Genomic DNA, 25,669 nt, shown 5'->3' with positions numbered 1-25,669 from the left:
CTTATAAAACAAGACACTTAAAACTAAAGTCGTCGTCAATAGAACTTGCAAACAATGTAAACAAATATGATAGATTTTGTTAGCGTTTGACACATAACCTAACATTTTTACGAAGGTTATTTTCGCTGAAATATTAATAATTAACATTTAATTTAACTAAAAATGTATATAAATAAAATATTTAAGTATATAGACTGTTGAAATAAAACTATGAAAACGGATTATATCGCGTATATTGAATTTATAATACATCCCGACGTTTCGAACTCTTTACAGCGTTCGTGGTCAACGGGTGACTGAGGAAAAATTACAAAATGCAAAAATACCCACATACTAAAATAATGAACAATCATAGACTACAAACTTTAAGGCTGGTTGTACATGCAAAATCGGTTCATAAGGCTAGTTATACACTATAATTATTTTTCAAGTAAAGATATATATATATACGCGATAAAAAAAAAAAAAAAACTATGCCGGCTCCAACCCTACACCACGGACCCGAGAAGATTTAATTCCCTCCTAAATTAAAGGAGCAAGCGAGACATAGACTGTGAGACCGTAGTGTTGGATGATGCTGGACATTCTGATGTTTTGAAAAGATGTGTCCCGCCGAGTTTGTTGCCGGTCCCATATTGGGATACCCTCCTACAATTTAGGAGGGAATTAAATCTTCTCGGGTCCGTGGTGTAGGGTTGGAGCCGGCATAGTTTTTTATCGCGTATATATATATATCTTTACTTGAAAAATAATTATAGTGTATAACTAGCCTTATGAACCGATTTTGCATGTACAACCAGCCTTAAAGTTTGTAGTCTATGATTGTTCATTATTTTAGTATGTGGGTATTTTTGCATTTTGTAATTTTTCCTCAGTCACCCGTTGACCACGAACGCTGTAAAGAGTTCGAAACGTCGGGATGTATTATAAATTCAATATACGCGATATAATCCGTTTTCATAGTTTTATTTCATGAGTAACTATCGCGGTAACCGAAGACAATATTATATATAGACTGTTGATAAGGTCATAGTTGTCCTTTTAAAGGGCGAGATTACGAAGTAATGAAGGTAAAATGGTTTATTCGAATTTAAACTGTTGTGAGACATACTAACTTTAAATCATTTTACGGTTTAGACTCACTTGTTTTAGTCACTCGCGCGACATGTTTCGGAGAGCCTAGGTCTCCTTTCTCAAGCACTAATAGTGCGAGCAGCGTTCACGACGAGCGTGTATTGCGTACTGCCGCTGCCGCGCGCCGGGTCGCTCGCTGCGCGCGCGCTGAGAAAGCCGGTTGGGGGAGGTCTTGCGCTATCGTTGTAGGCGGGCACAGTGGTGTGTTTGAAACATGTCGCGCGAGTGACAAGTGTCTAAACCGTAAAATGATTTAAAGTAAAATGGTTTGTTTACATTGTTTGCAAGTCCTATTGACGATGACTTTATGTATACTCAGATCAATTGAGATTTCAGATTCTTATCACAAAATATATGTAATAAGTTCCGTTTCGATGTATCAAAACATTAAAAAACTGGCCAAGTGCGAGTCGGACTCGCGCACGAAGGATTCCGTACCATTACGGAAAAAAAAACAGCAAAAAAAATCACGTTTGTTGTATGGGAGCCCCATTTAAATATTTTTATTATTCTGTTTTTAGTATTTGTTATAGCGGCAACAGAAATACATCATCTGTGAAAATTTCAACTGTCTAGCTATCACAGTTCATGAGATACAGCCTGGTGACAGACAGACAGACGGACAGCGGAGTCTTAGTAATAGGGTCCCATTTTCACCCTTTGGGTACGGAACCCTAAAAAGTACATAACATAAATCTAATGAGATGCTTAGTCAAGTCCATAATATAATTTTACCGAAACAAAAATATAAACAAAAAGCATATTGAATAAAAAAACACATTACATTTGAGACCTTAAAAACACTTGAGCGCCATTCATATATTACGTAAGACGATTTAAATTCTTTTTTTTAAATACACAACAATACACACAAGGTGGGGGGAGGGGGGTCGAACTTATCTTATTTTTTTCTTACGTAAGATCACAAAGATGAGATTTTCTTTTGATTTCTATGAAATTATGACGCATAAAATAATACTTCCACACACTATGCTATCAAAGACGGTGCAGAGTTAGCTTAAACGGGCTCCAGTTACCTTTGTTTTTTTTAATTTTATTTTTAAATACACACTAAAACAAACCAAACGTGTATTCATATTTTCCTGTAGATTCTTACGGAATACTTATAATATGTAACTAATATAGGGAGGAGGGGGTCAGCCTTTTCTTATTTTTTCTTACACAAACAGACGGACGGACGGGGAGGGACGGAGTCAAAAACTGGCATAAATCGTCTTACGTAATAAATGAATGGCACCTTGAGACATATCAAATAATAACAATAAAATTGCTGGTTAAAGCACAATAGTATTTTATACAATCGTGATATAAAAGAGAGCTTTTCAGTCCAGTACCGAAGATTGCTGAGTTGCCTAAGTAAGGTACGAGATTGAAAAGCTTGATTATATTACTATTGTTTTATTTTCACAAGTTATCTAAAATAATACTTTTTTTACTATAAAACCTAAATAATTAATGAAAATTGGTAAGTATCTCTGTAGACAAAAATAGTCGCGCGTTTATGGTTTTTCTACGGGAGCACGGCGGCAGGTGATTGGTCAAATTCTTTTATGGTTGACTACAGCGTATCGAAATGAATATTATAGTTGAGTTGGGAGTCCATACATGGAAAGTACGCAATTATAGTTTGGTATACGGAATTTTAATTCAACCATTACAGTCGACGAGTAGAAGAAGAAAATATTAACAGCTTGCAAGTGGTACATAAAACGGTTAAAACAGCTCTACTGTTTCCCTGTACCCGATAGCTGCATCCAAAGCAATAGGAGCGAAAATATGTCGAAAATAGTCAACATAGAAAATAGTTAGCCCTTTGACCGCCAAAGACGTCAACTGACGTGCCCGGCTTGAGCCCAATATCAACCTTCGTGCTATAGACATAGTATATACAAGTAGTTATAGACGCGCCACCGAGCGACCGGGGGTAGGAAATATTCATATAAAATTTGGGCAGCATATTTTTCTCTATCAAAGAGTGTCAGGCCCTTGCTTCGTGCATTCGGACAAGACTTGCGATAACGCGCCGCGCACGATACGCATGGCGCTCAGAGGGTAACGCTAGACTAACCCCTTAGTGGCATTGAAGGTAGCTCTCTGTTCCACGCCTCGGATCAGCGTTCCAAGCAACCCTTCCATCTCGTTCGCGGTTTCACGTAGCTGGTTGTTGTCGAACGAAGATTCTGAAATAAAAACGGCAAGCTTTAGTGTTCAATAAGAATAATGGGGTGTCAGAAAACAAACAAAAGGAACCTTATAACTGGACGTATTTTTGCAAATAGAAACCAACCCAAACCAACCAACCAACTCATTCAAATGTAGACTACATTGTTTTAACATTAAGGTTTGATTTACAATGAGTATTTGGTGTGGGTTGGTTCCCGTTTGCATAAATACGTCCATCATTGAAATTAATTATAAAATCATTGTAGGAAATCGCTGGATTATAAAATTTCTAAAGGTTTTACGGCAGTCAATGAGTCTTTAAAGCAAATTTTTACTATATTGTGTGCATTAAAAACAACATAGTTCAAATATCTATCTTTGAAATATCTATACTATTACAACTAAGTACAAAATTGAAAATTAAACTCATGTTTAATGTGTGGTCATTACCACATTAAACTAAAGGTTATTTTGGCTACCTACAAGAAGTTAACTGAATAATACATGTAGAAGATAATGTTTTAGAAAACTTGGGTACATTTACTGGGTAATATCAATCTCCCTGCCAAAAGAGATAATGTCTTATATTTGTTCTACATGCCAAATCCAGTCTGTTTATGGTTTTTTTTATACACTAACCATCCATAGCGAAGTTATTAGTCAGTATCTGCTGCAGCCGGTCCAGCACCGTGTCCAAGTCCGCGTTGAGTTCCTTCATCTTGTCGTTACTGGTCTCTACTGAGCGGATGTCGGCCGCGTACTTTTGTTCGGTGGCTGATATAGACTGGGACGTGCAGTCTGCCTGGTTCGGCAAGGTTATTTGCTTGCTTGCTTGCTCTGTTTCTGTAATAAATAGATTGGTTAAAATTTACTTTTTTAAGTAAGATTAATATATAGGAAAAAAGCTAAGCGGAATATTTCTACACTAAAATTGGGCAATTGTGTTAATTGTGTTCCATGGTGTGAATTGAACTAAAGATGCATTAAAACAATAAAAAAGTCAGAAAAGACAGTTATGGGGGTCCATAACATTCCGTGACAGGTATAACATAATAAAACACTAACCATACTATCTTGACCCTGTCACACGATGTTGTATTACATTATATAATGGCCGGTGTGGGACTACCATTAGACGAATGTTTTTATCGAGCCATCTTTACACCTCATATCAAACGGACTTTTTTTACGGACGTATTTTTTTTATCATAACAGGGATGTTTCCTGTATTTAAAATAAATTATTTCACACCATGCACGAAATAAAGCACCAGATAATTATTAGAAAAACACAGAAAGCAGTTATTTTAAAACACAATTTCTATTTAATAAATCGGATAGAAGTATAAAAAGTAGGTGAGTTGACCGTGACGTCGCTATATTAGTTTTCATATGAATTCCATATTAGCAAATCGTTTTGACCGTCCTAAAAAAGAAACTGATTTGACTAGCAGGAGAATACGCTATTGTAATTTCCAAGAATACAGAATGTAACAGTGGCCACAACTATTTAATATGCGTCGTCGTCGCGTCGTTGTATTTGTTGAGATGGGACCCAGTAATAGCATAACAACTGTTGGAACTCTTACCATTATACCAATTGCTGATATCCCTCATCGAAACCGTTGATATACTGTCCGACTTATGAACCATCACCGGTTTCAAGTCATCTCCGGACACTGTCACCAGCGGCTCCTGTTTGGACATCACGGAGAAGTTTCCGGAGTCCAGACTTAGTACTCTCGGAGGCTGGGACATCTTGGAGCGCTTGTCGCTCTGTTCTAGGGTCGGTATGGGGCTGAAGAGATCAAACGCTTGGGGGTGTTCGGGGTCTGCTGTTGGTAGTGTTGTGTTAGATGAGAGGTTTTCCTGCAATCAAAAGAAGATTGTAAAACGAGAACTTAAAACAATAAATTTTATACGCAGATCGCGCGGAGGGCCAATATAATGTAATTTGGCTTATACACTATACTTCTCACATCTCTTCTTTTGCCCTGTGCCTGTGATTCATTGCGTTTCGGTTGTGGGCTCTCAAAAAATGATGATCAGATGTCAATCTTACAGCTGACCGTTGAAACTTGACTTACCTTAAGTATTTTCAGCCTGTTTATTTGCTTGGATATCTGACTCCAGTGAGCGTCCACCTTCACTCTCAGCCCCTCTTCTGGTTCCTTCGCATTTTGTAACTGATTCGACAGTTCTTCTAGAGCTCTGAAAATAGTATAAAAACATTATTTATTGAAGATAAGTGCTGTGGAAAATATCAATATAAAAAACCGGCCAAGTGCTAGTCTTTGTATTTTTATTTTTTACAAATTTATAGTTTTCAGATTTTTCCCTGTATTAGTAGTGAAAGACGATATGACTTGCCAAATTTCATAGTTCTAGGTCAACGGAAAGTACCCTATAAATTTTGATTCCCTTGAGTGTCTAAATATACGTTTTTTGCGGCATAAACGGCCGTATCTTTTTTTTTACGTTAACTTGGAAGTTTGATTATTTCACAGCATCGAGGGACTGTAGACCTGAGTATATGTTATTAATTTCAACTTAATACCTCCACGCGTTCCCGAGATAAAGGGTGAACAACAAAGTGATCCTATAAGGGTTCTTTTTCCTTTTGAAGTACGTAACCCTAAAAACTGATGTGTCAGAAAGGATCAATTAATTTAATATCCGACGTTCGCAGAAAGAAGTCGCAAATAGTGTCATAGGGTCAAACATGCCAAACTAAACGCAGTTGGCGCTGTAGTCAAACTGGTGACTTTGGACAGCTACCGCGAAACTTTTTTGGGGTGAATTGTCAGCAGGGGCGAATTGTATATAAACTTAATAGAACTTACTTATTCTGTGTCTCCAACTGCACAATAATATCCTGCAGCATGCTCGCCGGGTTATTATTCACATGTCCCGACGCCTTCCCCACCGTCGACGTGAACATAGCCGGCCTCTCTTTCTTAATTATCTCCTTCTCTTTCGTCATGCTAGTTGCTTTCTTTGCGGTTTTCTTCTTGGCCTTCTTTCTAGTTTTGGTGCAGAAGAAGAAGCGTCTCATTGTTTTCATGAAGCTTAGACATTCTTGGGGTTTCTGAAATAAGAAAATAGAATTCATGAAAGGTACAACAATATCACTTTTTCGTAGCATATTGTATTGTTAAGAAAATCATTATTATTCATATTAATTACTTATTGAAAATTTGAAATTGTAGTGACAGTGCTTGAAAAGGATTATAAGAATATGTAAAGCATCCTGACTATAAAATTCCAAAAAGGAAACCGGAATATGACACTATATCAACTATAATGTAGGAGAAACCTATGCTCGCCATGTTTAAAACACTTTAACCGGCCAACTCCATTATAAACCTCTCTCTTTCATATCATACAGCGTGGAAAGAATGAATCATTGTTTACATGATAATTATAATTTAGAGCCCACTGTGTCCCACTGCTGGGCAAAGGCCTCCCCCACTTTTTCCACTCGTCTCTGTTTAGTGCTATATCTGGCCAGCCTCTCAAAAAGGAATCCAATTTATCCCGCCATCGCCGACGAGGTCTGACGGATCCCCGGTTAGGCTCGTGGGGCTCCCACTCCGTGTTTAACTTGGCCCACAAGTCGTCCGGCATCATCGTCGTCGGCATTACATGATATAAAGTCTAATTTCACAGATTTTCGAATGAATGCCCGCAAGAAAATAGGAATATGATAGATTTTTTGCCGCTACTATATGTATAAATGCCGGCCGCGGTTGCTTACCTCTCCATCAATAATTTCCAGAACTAAATGAGTATTCTTGTGCCCGCCGACTGTCGTCAAGTCTTTGTCATACAGGTAACACTTTTCGCAGAAGTATGTATCGCAGCATTTGGAGCATTTGAATTTTAGAACCTGTAAAGTAGGAATGAATAAGAGTATGAATAAATAATTATTAACAAACATGGTATGATGCTAAAAAGTGCTGGATACCTAATCGGAAGATCATCTCATGACTCATGAATCTCATTGATCAAAGGACTATGCGTCAAAATGGTCCAAAAACCAACAGAGTTAATACCTATCTGATCTATATGACCTAACTGGTCATTAGACAGGTATTTCTCTGTACTTCATTTCGTTCTGTGGGCACCAAGCGGAATTCCATTGCAGAACTATTAGTATTTTAGTCAAAATGTCGTCACCCTTATTACCTAGGCAATATAGTCCACCGGCGGGCGAGCACAGCGAATGGTGCGCGAACATTTACCCTGCAGTAATTAAGTTACTTACTTGGACTCTATTACCTAGGTAATAAGGTTGACGACATTTTGGCTAAATTATCAATAGTTCTGGAATGGAATTCCGCTCGGTGCCCATAGAACAAAATTAAGTACATAAAAATACCTATCTATTTCAATTCATATTAAATAAAAATAATAAATTAAATAATTTATTAAATAAAGAACTTTGTATTTTGTATTTGTATTTCATTTATTGCATAGTCATGAACATAATTACATAATAAGATGTTACAGATAAGTTAGTCAATTCATGACACCCTGTTGGGGCACAACAACAATGTGTAACTTACTATCTAATACCTATACCTATTGGAGTTGAAACTCTAGGTCCATGGGGTCCCAGCGCGCATAAGTTGTTTGCAGAAATCGCGAAGCGTCTGGTTGACGTAACTGGTGACCGAAGAGCTGGCGGCTTTCTCGCACAACGTATCAGCATTGCGATACAGCGGGGAAATGCCGCCAGCATCCTTGGTACAATGCCTCAAGGGCCTATTTTAGATTTAAGCTAGTTATTAATTTCGTTTACGTAGTACCACTGTATATATCTTGTATGTAAATAAATGTATTTAAAAAATACCTATTAAAACATTTCATTATAATATATCTAATGACCTAACTCTCATTTTTGTTGGTTTTTGGACCAGGCTCCATACAAAGTTGCCCATGGTCCTTTGGAGTGTACCTGTATGAGCGGTTCCTGACACTTGGCACAAACGGCGCTGACGCAGGAACTGTTCCTGCTGGCGCGCACTCTGGCGACGCCGCCCAGCCAGCTCCCCGGCGCGCATGCGCACGACGCGCCCCACGCCGCCACGCTGTGCGCCGGCGCGCCCAGCATGCCGGCGCTCTGCGGACAAACAAGTGCTTGCCAATGCCAACAATGCCAATAGCTCAACACATTTATTGGAATAACAATCTGACAAGGAAAAAACGTGCCTCGGAAATCGAGCAAAATTCATTCTCGCATAGATAGCGCTACCACCTTTGGTCTATTTTCGGCTAGATAGAGTTGACGGTGTCGTTTGATATATAACAATTTTAACACATATCAGTGAAAGACAATAGCTCAAAATCATATAAAAATAATAAATACAAATAAAAAAACATTTATCCATATACATATATACATTTTTTCATATTTTTATACATTTTTATTTTTAGTTTTAATCGTGTGTCGATAGATTGCAGTAAATTTACTGTGACTACAAAATGTACTATGACAGTAACCCTCTATCCTATGCAGCGTGGCTAAAAAATAAGTGCATTTCCGTTGCCATGGAGGTTTTGGGATTATACTGAGCAACTTTTACTATGGGACCAACCACGAAATCGAGAAAAAAAAATTACCCTCCCATAGAAAATGGACCAGCCAAAATGTGTTATGTATGAAACAGCCAAAAACTTTTACAGCGATTTCGGGGTTGGTCCCATAGTAAACGTTGCTCAGTATAATCCCAAAACCTCCCTGGCACTTATTTTTTAGCCAACGTGTATATTCTCTTTGTTTGTAACACATACCTTATCAAAGCAACTGTCAATGTCGCTCTGTATCTGTTCGCACGGATCGCCCAATAACTCTGGCAGGGCGGCTACATTCGCCAATAGGGCCGCCAGCCGTCTCGGTGAAACGCAACCGTTGTGGTCCGCGCAGCAGTTGGCTAGAGCCGCCCATTTGTCTGACACAGACTCCTCGCTCAGGATGATAAGCAACGTTTTAGCGGCTAGCACTCTGATTGGCTCTTTTCTGTCTCTGAAAGAATTCAAAATATTAATTACACTAGCGAATAACAAATACCTTTACAAATTATACATATAAATCTTCCTCTTACATCACTCGATCTATTAAAAAAACCGCATCAAAATCCGTTGCGTAGTTTTAAATATCTATTTAAGTCATTATATGTATTCAAAATTAAAGATATCTAATATTTATCTAAAATTAATACATCTCTAAACTTTTTTGTAGTAGCAGTATTGCGTTGCGACTGTTGCGAGACTGGTATCTTTTTACATGTAATGTTTTTGATGGCATTTATGTTTTTCATACAAAACTTGTTTTTGCTCTATTTCGTTTGTTTTATAGACTGGAGCTATATAAACTAATTTCAGACCTAGATATACCTCATGTCATTGTAAGTGCAAAGTTACATTACAATCCAATACGTAGTTTTAAAATGAGAGCGGAACTACGTTTGTATGGGAAGGTGCAATTCGGCCGAGCTCTTATGTCGGGGTTATTAGCAGTAAGCAGTGTAACCACTGCATAAATGGAACAATACCTTTTCTTTAACAGATTAGGGCCCGAGCCCGAAAAAATCATCTGAGATAATCATACAAAAGTGTGCGGAAATAGAAGAGACGCGGAATGTATGCTGTCACTGTCAAACTTCCAACGTCAAAAGTGTATCATAGGAGCTTCCGGTTCGAGCGCCATCTTGATAGTTAGCATCGTGATTAATTACTTTGTTTTTGCTCATTAATATTGTTTAAAGTGTAATATCGATAGCTTATTATACAGTAAACTAATGTGGTAGTGTGCAGTGAATGGAGAATTAATTTTGAAGCGCGTTTAACCACCATCTTGGAGTCAACGGCCGGTAGTCCACGTGCTTCTTGTAAAGTCTAGCTATCGATTTACAAGAGCTAACAAATCACCGTACACTGTCTTGTACAACCGTACAATTTTTGTCGTTTTTAAACCTCTTAATACCTTGATACTGGCGAAATAGTCCCACTGGGCTGAAGCCATAATTTTAAAAGAAGAAGAAGAAGTGTATCATAACGTATCATACAGCTGGGTAAAAAAAACCGGACATTGATATACTTACTAAAAAAAATCATAGCTCGTTTATGTTTTTATAAGTTTCATTAATTATTGGGCGTAATTTCAGCACTCGCACTATATGACAATTTTATTTTTGGAATTATTGAGTAACAAGCAAGAGGACATCTCTAAAGCCCGCTCCACACTCGTGCGCGAATCACGGCGCAAAGCCGCGAACGCGAGTGTGGAGTCATGTCCGAGTCGGAGTGTGTAGGGGCCGTAGGGGGCTTAAGAATGTTTTCGCGAATCACGGCGCAAAGCCGCGAACGCGAGTGTGGAGTCATGTCCGAGTCGGAGTGTGTAGGGGCCGTAGGGGGCTTAAGAATGTTTTTCCGCACCTCAATGGAGTGCCGGAACTTCATTGCGTTCAGTACGTTTTCTACTAATGACAAGACGCCACGCGTGTATCGGAACAAAAACATAATAATTAAGAATTAAAAAATGCCTTCGTGCGTACTCAAAAGTTGTAGCAACAGTACAAAAAAACATAATGCAAGCAATGGAATAACATTCCACAGGTAAGGAATCGAAAAACTGATTTTACGAACACTACATTATTACGAAATGTCACTTTTAACATTCACATTCACAATGGAACGCCATTTTCTTCGGCGCAAAGCTAAAATTTCACAAACTGTGCACATTTGTTTGGTACAGTCGAAGGCAAAAATATCGATCCAGACAATGGCTCAAAAATGTGTAAACACGACTTTATTGTCTAAGGTATAAGAGCGTACACATATTATTGAAACTTTGGGAATGTATATATATTTATGCCCTTAACTGTACCTACTAAATGATTACATTTTAATAGTAGGTACATGAAACCAAAATAATGTAAATGATCATGTCATGTTAATGTTACATATTTTCTGTGACTTATTTTTCAAGTGTTTTTCAATAAAAAGTAAACTTTCAAATTCCTTCTGTAAAATTAAAAAAAATTTTTTTTTCGTTATTTCAAACATTGTGTACGGTACCATACGGTACGGTACAGTAGACGGTTATTCACCTCAGCAATTCGAACAAGCTTACTTTGCTTTTTGCTTCACTTACATTGTATTCGATTTTAGTGAAAGTAGTAGAGGGGCTGAGAGTGCGAGACTATGACATTACTAGCGACCCGCCCCGGCTTCGCACGGATAGTTCAACTAATTTACACAACACACGGGGTGCTGGTGTGCGGAGGCCAAGGCCTTTTTCGGGGAAGTGGGGAAACGCATGCGGGAGAGAGGTTTGGATCCTCGCGCTGCGACCTTCCTGATGCAAAGATTGTCCGTCGCGGTTCAAGCGTGATGGGCACCTTTGCATCGGGTGGGTCGCGGGACGATTTATATGGCTGATTATTTAAGATGTGAATGAATGTGTGTTTGTGAATTGTGAAATGTGTGGGTTTATTTTAATTGTGACATATTATTATTAGTATTAGTTTCTATGGTAGTATAGTTTAGAGTAAGAGTAATTTATTGTTGTGATGTAATAATGAATATGAATAATAAACTTTCATCAAATCAAATTAATTAAAATGATTTACACAAAACCTACAAATTATACATATAAACCTTCCTCTTGAATCACTCTATCTATCGAATTTAAAACACTACCTATGCACTCTATCTATGAAAAAGCGGAAAGCGACTTATATACTATGTAGTGATCAACAGTTGTTTTCTTTTTTTTTTCCATTATTATAATTATTAAAATTCATGCTTACTTTTATTGTTCAAGGTTTCTTCGGCCTGGCCATGAAAAAAGTGAATATTGGATCCGATTTGTACAGAAGAATCGTAACGAGGAAACTTGGCTACCCAATCAATATACATACATATGTTCAGTGCACTTTAGAGAACAAGACAAGTACATTTCAAAATCGGGACGAGGCTTTTTGAAAGAATGTGCAGTACCATACAATCCACAAAATGTAAACTTTCTTGAGATTTTAGATTTATTTATTACAAAACATAAGATTATATATTACATTTGATAAATTATATATTTTTAAAGACCGGTCTGGCCTAGTAGTGACACTGCCTCCTGCCTGTGAAGCCGATGGTCATGGGTTCGAATCCCGGTAAGGGCATTTATTTGTGTGATAAGCACAGATATTTGTTCCTGAGTCATGGGTGTTTTCTATGTATTTGATAGATTAAATATACCTACATGACATATTTTTATACGACAATTTCAATAATCAAAAGGATAGATACTATTAAGATTGCCCAGTGATATTTTTATCGAAAATTAAAGTCCAGATAAAATAATTAAAATTACACGGTGCTCTCTTTTTGGTGAATCATGGTACACAATTGGCTGTCTTAAAAATATATTTATGTTCTAGGATCCGCCACCTGGACCTTCCAAACAAGAGGAAACATCAGATCCAATATCCGTCAGCGATTCAGAGTCTATTTTTGATTCTCCGCATGAAATTGTTTTAAAAGAGAAACTCCAAAAAGAAATAATTGCTAGAAAGAATCTTGCTAATAAATGTAGGGCATTAAAAGAACAAAACCGATATTTAAAGAAGAAATGTCTTTCTTATAAAGAAGAAGTTGAAGCGTTGAAGCAAAAATTAGGCAAAAGCTGAAGTTGTAGAGTTAGACATATCTTTTTGAAATTATAAAAGAACAATACTCGCCAGCTACTACTTATAAATATATGTTAGAGAAACAAAGAAAGAAGAGAAAAAAAGAAGAAGATGGTATTCGAAAGTTGATGTGGAGCCGGGTTTAACAACAGGATTGTTACGGATACTAGAAAATAAATGTCAAAATAATGAAAAACCTGTTGATATGTTCATTAGTATTCGAAAAACAAAAGTAGACAGCAAAACTGTTCCATAACAAGCACAAACTTGGCCTGGTTAATTTTGGAGCAGGTCCAATGAAAGCAGCAGAAGAAGATACAGTAGCAAACTAAGTTTTTATGCTTGTTTCCTTAACCCCGTAGGTTCCTGTTCTTCTCTCACTCTCACTGAGCATAGGCGAGAGCGAGATGGATGTGCATGCTCGGGACTACGGAAATCATGTTTTTGAATTTCAATCGTTTTAAAAAAGAAAATAACCACTGAGTTCTCTCAAAAATAAAATTGGGCATTTTCACATTTTTAATTTTTGAGCAAATTTTTAAAGTACGTTTTAGACCTATGTTCGTAATTATTTTCTATCAAGCAAAAGTCAAAAATCTGGATTTGAATCACTGAAGTCCCTAGAGAAAATCCATAAGATTGCTTATTAAATTTTTGGCAACCATATTATCTTAATGATCCTACTGCATCTTAATCAGCCAGCTACCTTAAGAGGCCGGTGTCGATTTTAGTCGCAATAATGTAAAATTGATAGATTTAGTCCGTGAAATTTTACACCTTTTGTTACCTAATTGAAATAACAAGTACTGGTTTCTATTAGCACGTCTTCTTATCTTACTTTTTATCAGATATTTTTTTTGAAAACAGACTCACTAAATTAGTAATGTTTGCTTTTCTGATGGAAGTTTAGGTAAACGCGCGTAAAGCACTGATTTTGTCGCTCTTATTTGTAAATTTCGTAAAGTTTGGACTGCTAAACATGGTAATTTTATATTACACATATCAGGAACTTGACGTTTATCAGACTACATTTTTATTATTATGACTTTGAAGTAGTGTAAATGAAAGTTAGACGAAATCAATTTTCTCCAGAAATTACTTCAAAACAAGTGACAATTTCTCTGAAAATCGACTTAATTTCAACGTAATTTCGATACTTAAACAATCTACAACATTTGCTGAAACTATTCTTATACATCAATTTGTATAATTTATTTACCACCATGATTTTTTGATGAATTTTAAAAACTGCCCCTTCTCTTCATGCATTACGGTGACGCACGCTCGCGACCTCATTATTAAAAGGCAAGATGAGAAGACGTGCTAATAGAAATCAATACTTGTTATTTAGATATTACGTAACAAAACGTGTATAATTTCAACGACTAAATCTATCAATTTTACATTTTTGCTCCAAAATCGACTACGGCCTCTTAAATCATAGGATTCATCTAATAGGCACCAGCAATTGCACCATCATAAACAAATACACTCCTGTACCACTTCAATGAGTCAAAACTTAACAACAGCTGTTCAACTGAGCGGTAAAAGCTCAGCAAGCTTATATTGTTTAAAGCAGTGTTTTTCAAACTGTGCATACCTTTAAACTTTAAAGGTGTGCAGATAACATATTTATGTTACAAATTTTTAGGGTTCCGTACCCAAAGGGTAATAATCGGGGCCCTATTACTAAGATTCCACTGTCCGTCGGTCTGTCTGTCTGTCTGTCACCAGGCTCAATCTCATGAACCGTGATAGCTGTACAGTTTACTTCACTGGGTGTTTGCTATGTTATAGACTAATATATTAAGAATCGGCCACACTGCTGCTCAAAATACAGTGACGGTATGGAATCACAAAATATGCTGACGGTGTGGATTCGCAGTGACATGCCTTAAACGTCACGACTTTACCGCATGCTCTCTATGCCGTTGTACAAAATACGAGACGAATATTTTTTTTCTTTAGGGAAAAGTATTGATTGATGAGCAATTTATCATATAGAAATAGGAACTCTCTACCTGTCAATAAATTATGCTCCCTATATCTGAGCTCTAAGTTTTACTAATCAGCAACTTACTTATCATACACATTGAGCAGCAGATTGATCAACAAGTCCACTGCCAAGTCAACGTCCCCTGTGAACAGGCCTTCCTTCTCTGCAGCAAAGTATATGTCAGCCAGCACCGCCTCCAGTTCCCCTGTGTCCAGCGATAAGCTTGTCTCTGATAGGCTTAGCTGGTGGCGAGCGAACACTCCGGAACTAATGCGTAGGGCTGGAACTATGAATTTTAAAGTTAGACCATGTTTACACAGAGGTCAATGTCGACTACCCAGTCGAAATGACTCCACCCCCCTTTTCACCCCTTTAAAGGATGACCTCTAGGATAAAAACTACCCTATGTCCTTCCCCGGGACTCAAACTATCTCTATACCAAATTTCAACTAAATCGGAACAGACTGAGACAGACAAACTTTCGCATTTACAATATTAGTATGGATAACAGTCCAATATTCGTTAAAAGCTTTAAAAGTAAACTCAAATACCTCAGCTTAGGTGGTAATCAGTTTAATGTTCTACATTCAAGATTTATGTAAATGGAATAGGTACTAACCCCTAAGCTGTCTCTGCAGGGCGAACACCTTAAAGGCGATACGATACGCGCTGTATTTAATCCCGTTGTACTCTTCCAGAGATTCCATGATCTTGCAAAATTCTGGATGGTCATTTTGCTGAATTCCAGTTGCTTCACTGTAAACGAGAGTTGACATTACTTCCGCATTCTTGTGCTGGTTTACTTAATAACACGAATCAATGACCGACCACAATCGAGTTATTTAATATATAGAGTTAAAATATAATGCAAATATTGAAATAAAACTTAAAATATTCTATATAGTAAGCCGTACAATTTAGGATAAATTCGTTCGATTCACAGCCGGATACTTACTCGATATAACACGGGTAGCCCGCTTCATTGTCTATCTTTCTAAACCCGCTTAGAGCCATTGTGTATTATGATTGTTATGGATGTTCATAATTTAGCTACATAAGTAAAATATAGCCATTATCAAAATATTCACTGTCCAAATATTGCCGACGAAATCAAACCGCCAGCATTTATTCAAAACTTTCCGAAAACTTTAATTTGACTGAATTTAAACCAATGGAAAAGGATTTCTTATCAAAACCACAGTAGCGCTCCTATCACAGTAGCACCTAAATTCCAACTTTTTAATACTTTCTCGTGATTGGCAGAAAAAACAAAATGCCAAATAAAAGCATGTTGCCAGGTTGCCACGTGAAAAAAAATTGTACAAAAAAATATAAACGGAACTATTAGGCGTAATAAACCATGTTAGGCAACTTAAGAAAACTATTCAGAATATTTTAATGGATTATTAAAATAATCAAAGAAAAACAATATATACTCTGTCAAGCAATTTCCGTCCCATAGTAAATGTGAATTTTGCGCCTTTTTCTACTGACAAAATTGTTGGGCCGGCTGTAGTTTGTCAAAGGACTGACTGTCTCATTTCAAACATAGAGAGAATCATACTATCTTTGTCTTACACTAGTACCAACTATAGTTGATCAAACCAAATTGTCAGTAAATAAGAACAAAAAAAATTATACTCATCCTTTTCTTTTGGGTGCTAGTACTAGTGTAAGACAAAGATAGTATGATTCTCTCTGTCTATGTTTGAAATGAGACAGTCCTTTGACAAACTATATTATAATACGTATTTTTATGTTTTGCAATTTTTATTATAAATAAAATGTAATTCTGTTTCGTGTTTCTTCATCAGAAAAGCTAAAAAAAAGCCTGAATGTCAAAACATAAGCAACGCCGCAAAATTCACTTGTCTTGTTAAACCGGGATGAAACTCCGCAATCTTGGCTTTATTCAGTACGTTTTCTTTGTCAAAAACATCGGCAACAAACTTTGCTACCAATCACAATCAAGCTTTCATTGTTTACGTGACCGATCGACCAATTGGAGGGGCTTTTACGAAATACATTCCGGCCCCCATTTTCTTCTCGTAAAAGGAGACGCCATTTTGCAAGCGTCAGTGGACGGCGTGTTTGGTCGGGTTTCCGAACTATTGTGGTACTAATAAGATCCGCGCAAATATTGTTATTGGTTTGTTTTAGTGTAATATGTCGTATCAATCTAGTGTAGCGCAAGATTCATTAGCTGCGGCTCAACTCGAAATGACCGGTAACCCCAATTCTTTAGCTTTGCGTCGGCCATTCGACCCGGTGGCTCATGATTTGGAGGCGAGTTTCCGATTGACTCGTTTTGCGGATCTTAAGGGAAGAAGCTGTAAAGTACCTCAAGATGTATTGGGAAAACTTGTGGAGTCTCTTCAGCAGGACTATTCGCAGCAGGAGCAGGATCAGTTTATGCATGTGGCGATTCCGCGCATCGGCATCGGCTTGGATTGCTCGGTGACGCCGCTGAGGCACGGCGGGCTTTGTTTGGTGCAAACTACTGACTTTTTTTACCCTCTCGTCGACGATCCCTACATGATGGGTAAAATCGCGTGTGCCAATGTTCTAAGCGATCTCTACGCAATGGGTGTGACTGAATGTGACAATATGCTAATGCTTCTCGGCGTCTCTACTAAAATGACTGAAAAGGAGCGCGACGTCGTGATTCCGCTCATCATGAGAGGTTTTAAGGATTCGGCACTGGAAGCCGGCACCTCTGTCACTGGAGGCCAAACCGTTATCAACCCCTGGTGCACCATTGGAGGGGTTGCCACCACTATTTGCCAGCCCAACGAATACATTGTACCCGACAACGCCGTCATGGGCGACGTGTTGGTGCTCACCAAGCCTCTGGGCACCCAAGTTGCAGTAAATGCCCACCAGTGGCTCGACCAGCCTGAACGTTGGAATAGAATAAAGCTCGTTGTATCGGAAGAGGATGTTCGTAAAGCTTACCATCGAGCGATGGACTCCATGAGCCGACTGAACCGCATTGCAGCTAGATTGATGCATAAGTACAATGCTCATGGCTCTACTGATGTTACTGGCTTCGGTCTGCTCGGCCATGCACAAAATCTGGCATCTCACCAGAAGAATGAAGTTTCTTTTGTTATTCACAACCTGCCTGTAATTGCCAAGATGGCAGCTGTGGCAAAGGCTTGCGGAAACATGTTCCAGCTGCTCCAAGGACATGCCCCGGAAACTTCTGGGGGACTGCTGATCTGCCTGCCCCGTGAACAAGCTGCTGCCTACTGCAAAGATATTGAGAAACAAGAAGGCTACCAAGCTTGGATTATCGGAATTGTTGAGAAGGGCAACCGCACGGCCCGCATCATTGACAAGCCCCGAGTTATTGAAGTACCTGCCAAGGATTAAAATTGACATTCATTGGAGATATCTCAACTTTAAAATATCTATTTGACTTTTTTTGACTTGACTGAGGCCTAGTTAGAAACTTTATTAATAAACAATTTGATTAATTGTCACAGCTAGGTCTCTGCATTTTTAAGTTAATTTTTCTCTTTTGCTGATGTTAGTTAACAGACAGCCAGTCAAGATTTTATTTGTGAGAATCAATATAAGAATGCTTTTAGACTTGTTCTAGTTAGTATTTGGTGTTTATAATTTAAGTAAGATTTATCACTATTAAAATTAAGAGAATGATTCCATTAGGTACCCATTAACATCTAACATTTGTTTGCAGCTTGTCAATGAGAACATTTCTGCAAATTGTGAAAAGTATAATTATTAGAATAAAGTTATTTTTCAGTCAGGCTGTTGTTTCATTTCTTACCCAAACCTAGAAGGTAAAATTGAATATCCATTCAGCTACAAACTATGCATTATCATTCTGTTTAGCCAAAATAGTGTTTAGTTTTTAAGTTAAATTTATATGTATGTTAATCTATAAGGAATAATAAGGTGTAATATGGGCCTTGTTGTCTGAATTAAATTTTAAAATAAATAAATAAATAAATTAACTACTGTAAAATTATGTTGGTCAAACCAAATTGGCAGTAAATAAGAACCAGAAAAACTATACTCATCCTTTTCTTTTGGGTGCTAGTACTAGTGTAAGACGAAGATAGTATGATTATCTCTGTCTATGTTTGAAATGAGACAGTCCTTTGACAAAACCTATTCTGAGGACAAAACTTAGTCCAAAACTGCACAGGTAAAACGCGTAGCCAAAGATAGATATAGTTGGTCAAGCAAGTCTTGTCAGTAGAAAAAGGCACGAAATTCAAATTTCTATGGGACGGTAACCCTTCGTGCCTACATTTTTTAAATTTACCGCCTTTGTCTACTGACAAGATTTTTTTAACACCGTAATAGATGGATACAGTCTAAGGAAAAAACATGCCTCGAAAATCAAGAAAATTTGATTCTCGATCAGATGGCGCCACTACCCTTGGCCTGCTCTCGTATAGATGGCGTTGACGGTTTCGTTTGGTATTTAACAATTTTAACGCATATCAGTGAAAGAACATGGGACCAAATAATATAAAAATAATTAACGCAAATATTGCAAATAAAAAAAATCATTTATCCTATAAATATAGTTTGTCACAGGACTGTCTCATTTCACACATAGACAGAGAGAATCATACTATCTTTGTCTTACACTAGTACTAGCGCCTAAAAGAAAAGGATGAATTTAGTTTTTTTTGTTCCTATTTACGGACAAAATTTGCTTGACCAACTATACATTTTTTGATATTTTTATGTGTCACAAGATGGCAGTGAATTTACTGTGGCTTCAAAATTTACTCTATCCTATTATATCCTCTTTGTTACCACCAAAGTGAGTAGGTGGTGGTCTGACTACTGGAAATTATGATGAAGGTCAGAAGTATCTCTCAGTAACATGCTTTTAGACATGAAAAGGTATTTCGCCAGCTATTTCAACACATTCACTATCAGCGCCATTCAGCGCTAGCTATGAGCGTAGTCGATAAAACACGTGTTTTCTGTTTTGTACCGAAAAGCGCCTACGAACAGAGCACCAGCCGGACGGGAGCTGGCAGTGAATGTGTTAACCTTTATGACCGATATATACGCACCGTAGGGTCCGTAGGTTCAACGCCAAAGACCGCTTAATCGGTCATAGACCACAGAGCAACATAGACCTACATGTATATGCATAAAGTTCAATTTCAGTTTTGACACTTCGGTCACGTGGCGTCTGGATGACTGTTATTGAGTTTGACAAGGCGTCGAAAAGGTTAATCCACTTAGCTGAGTGCTGATCAGCTGAGCCTTGATCTGGCTGGAGGCTTGATCTGTGACTAGCACTGGGTACCGTACGGTTGATATAAGGATGCAGATGCAGAATATTAAATTCGATCATAATCGCATTAGAAAAAAAAGATCAGAATCATCCGTATATTTTTTATTTCCACTTCAGATAAAAAGAAGAAAATTAACTAAAATTTAAACATGCAATTTATAAATTACAGATTATTTTACTTATTGCATTGTTAGCCAACATATTAAAATTATCTTAAAACGGGTCACTATCGTATTAGACTCACGAATAGCTCGACATGTTTCGATCCAATTTACGAGGATCCTCTTCACGGAGCAACGACACGTCTTCACTGGTCGAGGGCGCGCCGTGTACTGCGGGCCAAAGCCCACCATTAATATGTTTGAGTCTCACGGGAGTTTTATAGTTAAAATTGTTAGCCAACAACCAATCACGGTGTCCTCAGATGGAAAAAATTAAAAAAAAAATTTTTTATTAAAACAATACTTATTTAAAAAAAAGACATGTTTACCGTAGCCTGATTAATTTATATTTTAAAACAAAACTTACAAAAAAATTGCAAGCTGCCTTTACAATGTTTACAAAAGTATTCATAGGGTGGACCGAGAAGAGTCTGCAACGATTACGCTACGATACGCAGTGCAAGTGTTATTTACACGTCATGATTTTATAGAAGTTTGACATTTAAAATAACACTTACACTGCGTGTGCTATCAAAATCGTTGCAGACTTATCTTGGTCTAACTTTATAAGGCTAGCCATTAAGGGCAGATTGAGACTATATAGGTATTTGCTGATGCAAGTAATCAAATCGTTAGATAATTAGCATAATTTGACATAACAGATTGATAAGATGACAATTATGATAAAAACTGCACTATTCATCACTAGTTACAATCATAATCAATCATTACATCACTTTAATCACCTTTACAGTCTGGCAAAAGAGAGTAGAAATTAAAAAGTGGCAACACTGTAGTGTCGTCCCTTTCATATCAATAAGTAAAACAGGACGACACTACAGTGTTGCCACTTTTTAATTGCTACTCTTTTTTGCCAGATTGTACTTGATAGATAATCATGATAATCTTCTGATAAGCCCAAAGCACTTATAGGTTACTGAACACATACTTCACCAAGTCTTATTGCTTTGTTTATTACCCACACAGTGATAACAATAAAATAAGTAATGAAACATTTTGAAAAGCAATCTGTTCTCTATTTCTGCCATTGATTTTTAAATCTACCCAAACTGTTGACAATTACATTTATACTGAAAATATTAAGGTGCATTGTGTGATACAACTCCGGAAAGTGTAATAATTACTACAAATAAATAAATTACAATTTACTGGAATGAAATCTTCTCAACCTTTCTGAAGGACGACGGATGTTACAAAAACTTATAAAATAAATTCATTCACAAGATGGCACGGCAATTAAAACCTGAACGCAATTAATTAAGAGTCCGTCTACGCTAACTTTGCACTGACCTGAACAGTACAAAGTGAAGGAGTGTCAACAAGCATCATATTTTCATAGAAACTTGACATTAATGATGACATTGCCACACTTTGTATTACAAATCCCATGCAGTTAACTTTGTCCTACTTTAAACATAGCCGGTTAAATCTGGCAGTAAGTTAGTGTTGCCATAAACCAAAAAGATTTAACAGATGTTTAATTTTTTATGTTCGGGTTTTAATTTGTTTTAGCGCCACTTGCACCATCCCACTAACCCAGGGTTAACCGGTTAAACATGGAGATACCAGAGTTACTAGTACAATTTGACACTGGGTTAACGGTTTAACCGCTTAACCTCGAGTTAGTGGGATGGTGCAAGTGGGCCTCTGTGCCACTTACACCATCCCACTAACCCGGGGTTAACCGGTTAAACATGGAGTTACCAAGTTTCCAGTCCAATATGACACTAGGTTAACGGGTTAACCCCGGGTTATAGTCTGCATTTTTCCAAATGACTTTTTCGCCTAAGACGCTAATCTGTTAAACAAAAGCCATTGTTGCTTTTGTGAGGGCGGTCGCCCATTGTGTACCATTGTCTCTGACAATGGCACGCGCCGTAGCACGCGCTCAGACTCAATGGTACACAATGGGCGAGCGCTCGCATAAAAGGAACAATGTCATTTGTTTAATAGATTACTATCTTAGGCGAAAAAGTCATTTGAGAAGATGCAGATTAAAGTAGGATGGTGCTAGTGGCGCTTAGTGTCCACAGGTAAAACAATCCATAGGTAAAACACTTTCCCTTATATTTTGATATAGCGAAATACAAACTGTAATACAAAAACGCCGTACACTTGAATGTTCAATACTGAAGCACAAGTACTCCGAAGTGGTTTCAGTTGAGCGGGGAGTTGAGACAGGGCCTCTTGCGCGGGCGCGGCTCGTCGCCGTTCTGCTCGAGGTGGCTCTGGTCCCTTTTTTTGGGGGAGTTGTTGTTCTGGAATTAGAAGTTATTTATTACTAGCTTTTGACAGGCTAGTACCCCCCCCCCCCTTTCACCCCCTTAAAGGATGACTTCTGGGATAAAAACTACCCTATGTCATTCCTCGGGACTCGAACTCTCTCATTTTAAAATGAGAGCGAACTACGTTTGTATGGAGAACCGAGCTTGCCGGGGACCAGCGTAAAATAGAAATATGGTATTCTTGCAGTGATACAGGTGCTCTCTCAGACTCAGACTTCACTCTTCACAGTGCAAAACATAGTCCAGGGAACACAGTTTTACACAACATTTTTTCTATTATTTTAAATTGGGATCATCATCTTCCTCGTGTTGTCCCGGGATTTTGCTACGGCTCATGGGAGCCTGGGGTCCGCTTGGCAACTAATCCCAAGAATTGGCGTAGGCACTAGTTTTCAATTGGCAATTTTTCATAAATTACTGTAACTAAAATAAAACTAAGCCACTTATTTATTTTCCAGTTACGAAAATGACAATTTAACTGCCCCAATATGTCCTAATTGTCCTACAAATCTGTCATTTTAGTACAAAACTGGTGTGCCCCAAGTTTCTATAAACTATTCACTTTTTATATCAAAAATTTTTAGTCTTTAAGAGCAACCACTGTACAGTCAAGAGCATAAATATATATACATTCCCAAAGTTTCAAAAATATGTGTACGCTCTTACACCTTACACAATAAAGTCGTGTTCACATATTTTTGAGCCATTTGTCTGGATCGATATTTTTGCCTTCGACATACAATAGTTTTTTGAATAAACTATTTGTATTTGTTGTATTTGTATAGAAAGACTGTTCTTGGACTTGGAGATTGGTTTCCTACTCTTATTTTCTTGGATAAAAATTGAAGTGTCGGGTTACTGGTTCCCTGTCAGTCACTGGTGCCATTATGTTACCTATAATTTCATATCTGTGTTGTTGATCTTAGTATAAGTCGAACAAGCTTAGTAGCTATAGGCATTTTTTATTTTTAATAAGGAAAAGGTCAAAGTTCATTAGTTTATTGCTTGTGATCTCAGATTGATAAACAGTTTAAAGTTGAACTAATGATAACCAGATATTGGTAAACATTTTATAATTAATGTTATTACAGTTACCTTTTTCTCCCATTGCTGGTGTAGATATCTTAGGAGGATATTTGTTTTTTCTGTTACTATTACTGAAAAACACAAAAAGAAAGTTTAATGTAACATGTTTTAGGGTTTAGTCTTAAAGTCATATTATATATTGTACTGTCCGCGCGCGAATTCCGTGCACGGCTGAGGAATGTTAGGAATGTTGATCGTCATGACAGAGTGGTGCCATTTTGTACGTACGGGCGCGGCGCACACCGTCCCACTTCCTCGACCTCCGAATGCACAGAATTGGCGCGCGGACAGTAGTCTCCCCTGCTATGTGAAGTATGCCTATATCAAAACATAATTTAAAAAAACCGGAAAAGAGCGAGTCGGATTCGCCCGGGTTCCGTACTTTTTAGTATTTGTTGTTATAGCGGATACATAATCTGTGAAAATTTCAACTCTCTAGCTATCACGGTTCATGAGAGCCTGGTGACAGACAGACGGATAGAGGAGTCTTAGTAATAGGGTCCTGTTTTTAACCTTTGGGTACGGAATTCTAAAAACATGCAATGGAGTTGCTCCATACAGGGCAAATCTCGGATCTCTGAGAGATCTCCCCCAGGTTTGATAGGATTCCTCGAGGAGTTCGACCAGCCTACTTGCTTACTGATTAATCTGGCACTGAATACAAAATAAAGTCATGAACAGAGAACCGGTTTTTTTGCAAAAACATCGAAATTACCATATATTTCGAAATATTTTGTACTTGAAATGTAAGACAGTTGTGTTTTTAGGTAACGACATCGCATTATTAGATTGCCCAATTAGAAATGAAATAATTAGCAAAGAACGAAAAACCATACAAAAAATACCGGTTTCCGATCCCTGGTCATGAGTCAATATCAGCATATTTTGCATCCAACTTTATGTAGGAATCTTATTAGAACACACACATTTTTTTCTATTATATGTTAGTAAAATAAATGAACCTTTTTCAGTGTTGTCCCTACCTCCATACTTAATCAAAGCAAACAAAAGTTCATAATTTCATAGACCAGAACCAGAAAGATTTGTCCTATTGATCATTTTGTGGGTGATACAATTACTTATGGCCGTCAGATTATATTGTAATTGAAGTCATATTTTGCAATGTTAAAAAGTATGATGGACAAAATAATTTTAATAGAATTGTGTATTCTAAATACATAGAATAACAACTATCTTGCAAAGACAAATTCTTTCAACATCTCTAATTATTTTACTCATCTGACAAGACACTAAAATAATTCGAACTATTCATAGGTTGCATTATGTCAACAAACAAAGATACACTGTTCTTGTAGAGGAGGCATAACATAACCAAAAAATCTGACAAAGTATTGAATCATCAAAATAATTCAAAAGGCCTTATGGAGACAGATAAATAAAAGCATTTACTCACTCTGTTCTGAAGGTATGTCCTTAGTGGGGAGGTATATCGAAGGTCTCTTAGAGCAGTATCTGATGCCATGATCCGTGTTGTATAATGTAAAGTTATGTTCATCGTAAGACGGCAGATCCTTTAGGAACTCAATCACCGACTAGAAAGAAAGAAGTGAAACATGATTCCTGCCAAGAATTAACAATTTCGTGGTGTCGTACGCAATACGAGACACACATGTCATATTTGTAACTTACCATTGTACGCTTAAATTTAAAAAAATCTGGACCACTCGGCGAGAAAACCAGAATTACACAAATATAATAAACGTTGGGCCAGAAATAAAGAAGCCGGATTAAAAAAATATAATCACTGATTCACTGCAAACACTTGCAGGCCGAGCTCCAAAACCAGATGAGAATGACAGTTGC

General features: G+C 37.5%; 5 protein-coding genes across 5 annotated transcripts in view; 3 read left to right on the top strand and 2 right to left on the bottom strand.

Moving 5' to 3' along the window:
* Nucleotides 1–25,669, top strand: part of LOC134749434 (putative phosphatidate phosphatase) — a 136,881-nt gene that overhangs the window by 100,867 nt on the left and 10,345 nt on the right. The gene's annotated exons all lie outside the window — the stretch shown is intronic.
* Nucleotides 904–16,281, bottom strand: LOC134749366 (dystrotelin-like). Its single transcript, XM_063684286.1, has 11 exons — nucleotides 15,958–16,281; nucleotides 15,622–15,758; nucleotides 15,087–15,288; nucleotides 9,114–9,345; nucleotides 8,278–8,442; nucleotides 7,075–7,206; nucleotides 6,161–6,405; nucleotides 5,405–5,528; nucleotides 4,907–5,186; nucleotides 3,958–4,161; nucleotides 904–3,335 (listed from the first exon to the last, which is right to left on the bottom strand). Exons 1-11 carry the CDS (start codon nucleotides 16,014–16,016, stop codon nucleotides 3,214–3,216), a joined length of 1,902 nt encoding a protein of 633 aa, XP_063540356.1. The 5' UTR covers nucleotides 16,017–16,281; the 3' UTR covers nucleotides 904–3,213.
* Nucleotides 10,823–13,006, top strand: LOC134749625 (THAP domain-containing protein 5-like). Its single transcript, XM_063684642.1, has 3 exons — nucleotides 10,823–10,937; nucleotides 12,148–12,340; nucleotides 12,758–13,006. Exons 1-3 carry the CDS (start codon nucleotides 10,861–10,863, stop codon nucleotides 13,004–13,006), a joined length of 519 nt encoding a protein of 172 aa, XP_063540712.1. The 5' UTR covers nucleotides 10,823–10,860.
* LOC134749500 (inactive selenide, water dikinase-like protein) lies at nucleotides 16,895–18,774 on the top strand. The gene has a single exon (XM_063684441.1). The coding sequence runs from the start codon at nucleotides 17,169–17,171 to the stop codon at nucleotides 18,375–18,377; it is 1,209 nt and encodes a 402-aa protein (XP_063540511.1). The 5' UTR covers nucleotides 16,895–17,168; the 3' UTR covers nucleotides 18,378–18,774.
* Nucleotides 22,539–25,660, bottom strand: LOC134749347 (DET1- and DDB1-associated protein 1). Its single transcript, XM_063684266.1, has 4 exons — nucleotides 25,496–25,660; nucleotides 25,260–25,398; nucleotides 23,855–23,916; nucleotides 22,539–22,732 (listed from the first exon to the last, which is right to left on the bottom strand). The coding sequence occupies exons 1-4, from the start codon at nucleotides 25,496–25,498 to the stop codon at nucleotides 22,631–22,633; spliced, it is 306 nt and encodes a 101-aa protein (XP_063540336.1). The 5' UTR covers nucleotides 25,499–25,660; the 3' UTR covers nucleotides 22,539–22,630.

The sequence above is a fragment of the Cydia strobilella genome, chromosome 18 (genome assembly GCF_947568885.1).
Source record: "Cydia strobilella chromosome 18, ilCydStro3.1, whole genome shotgun sequence".
Classification (NCBI taxonomy): Eukaryota; Metazoa; Arthropoda; class Insecta; order Lepidoptera; family Tortricidae; genus Cydia; species Cydia strobilella.
This window is presented reverse-complemented; position numbering and strand designations above follow the sequence as displayed.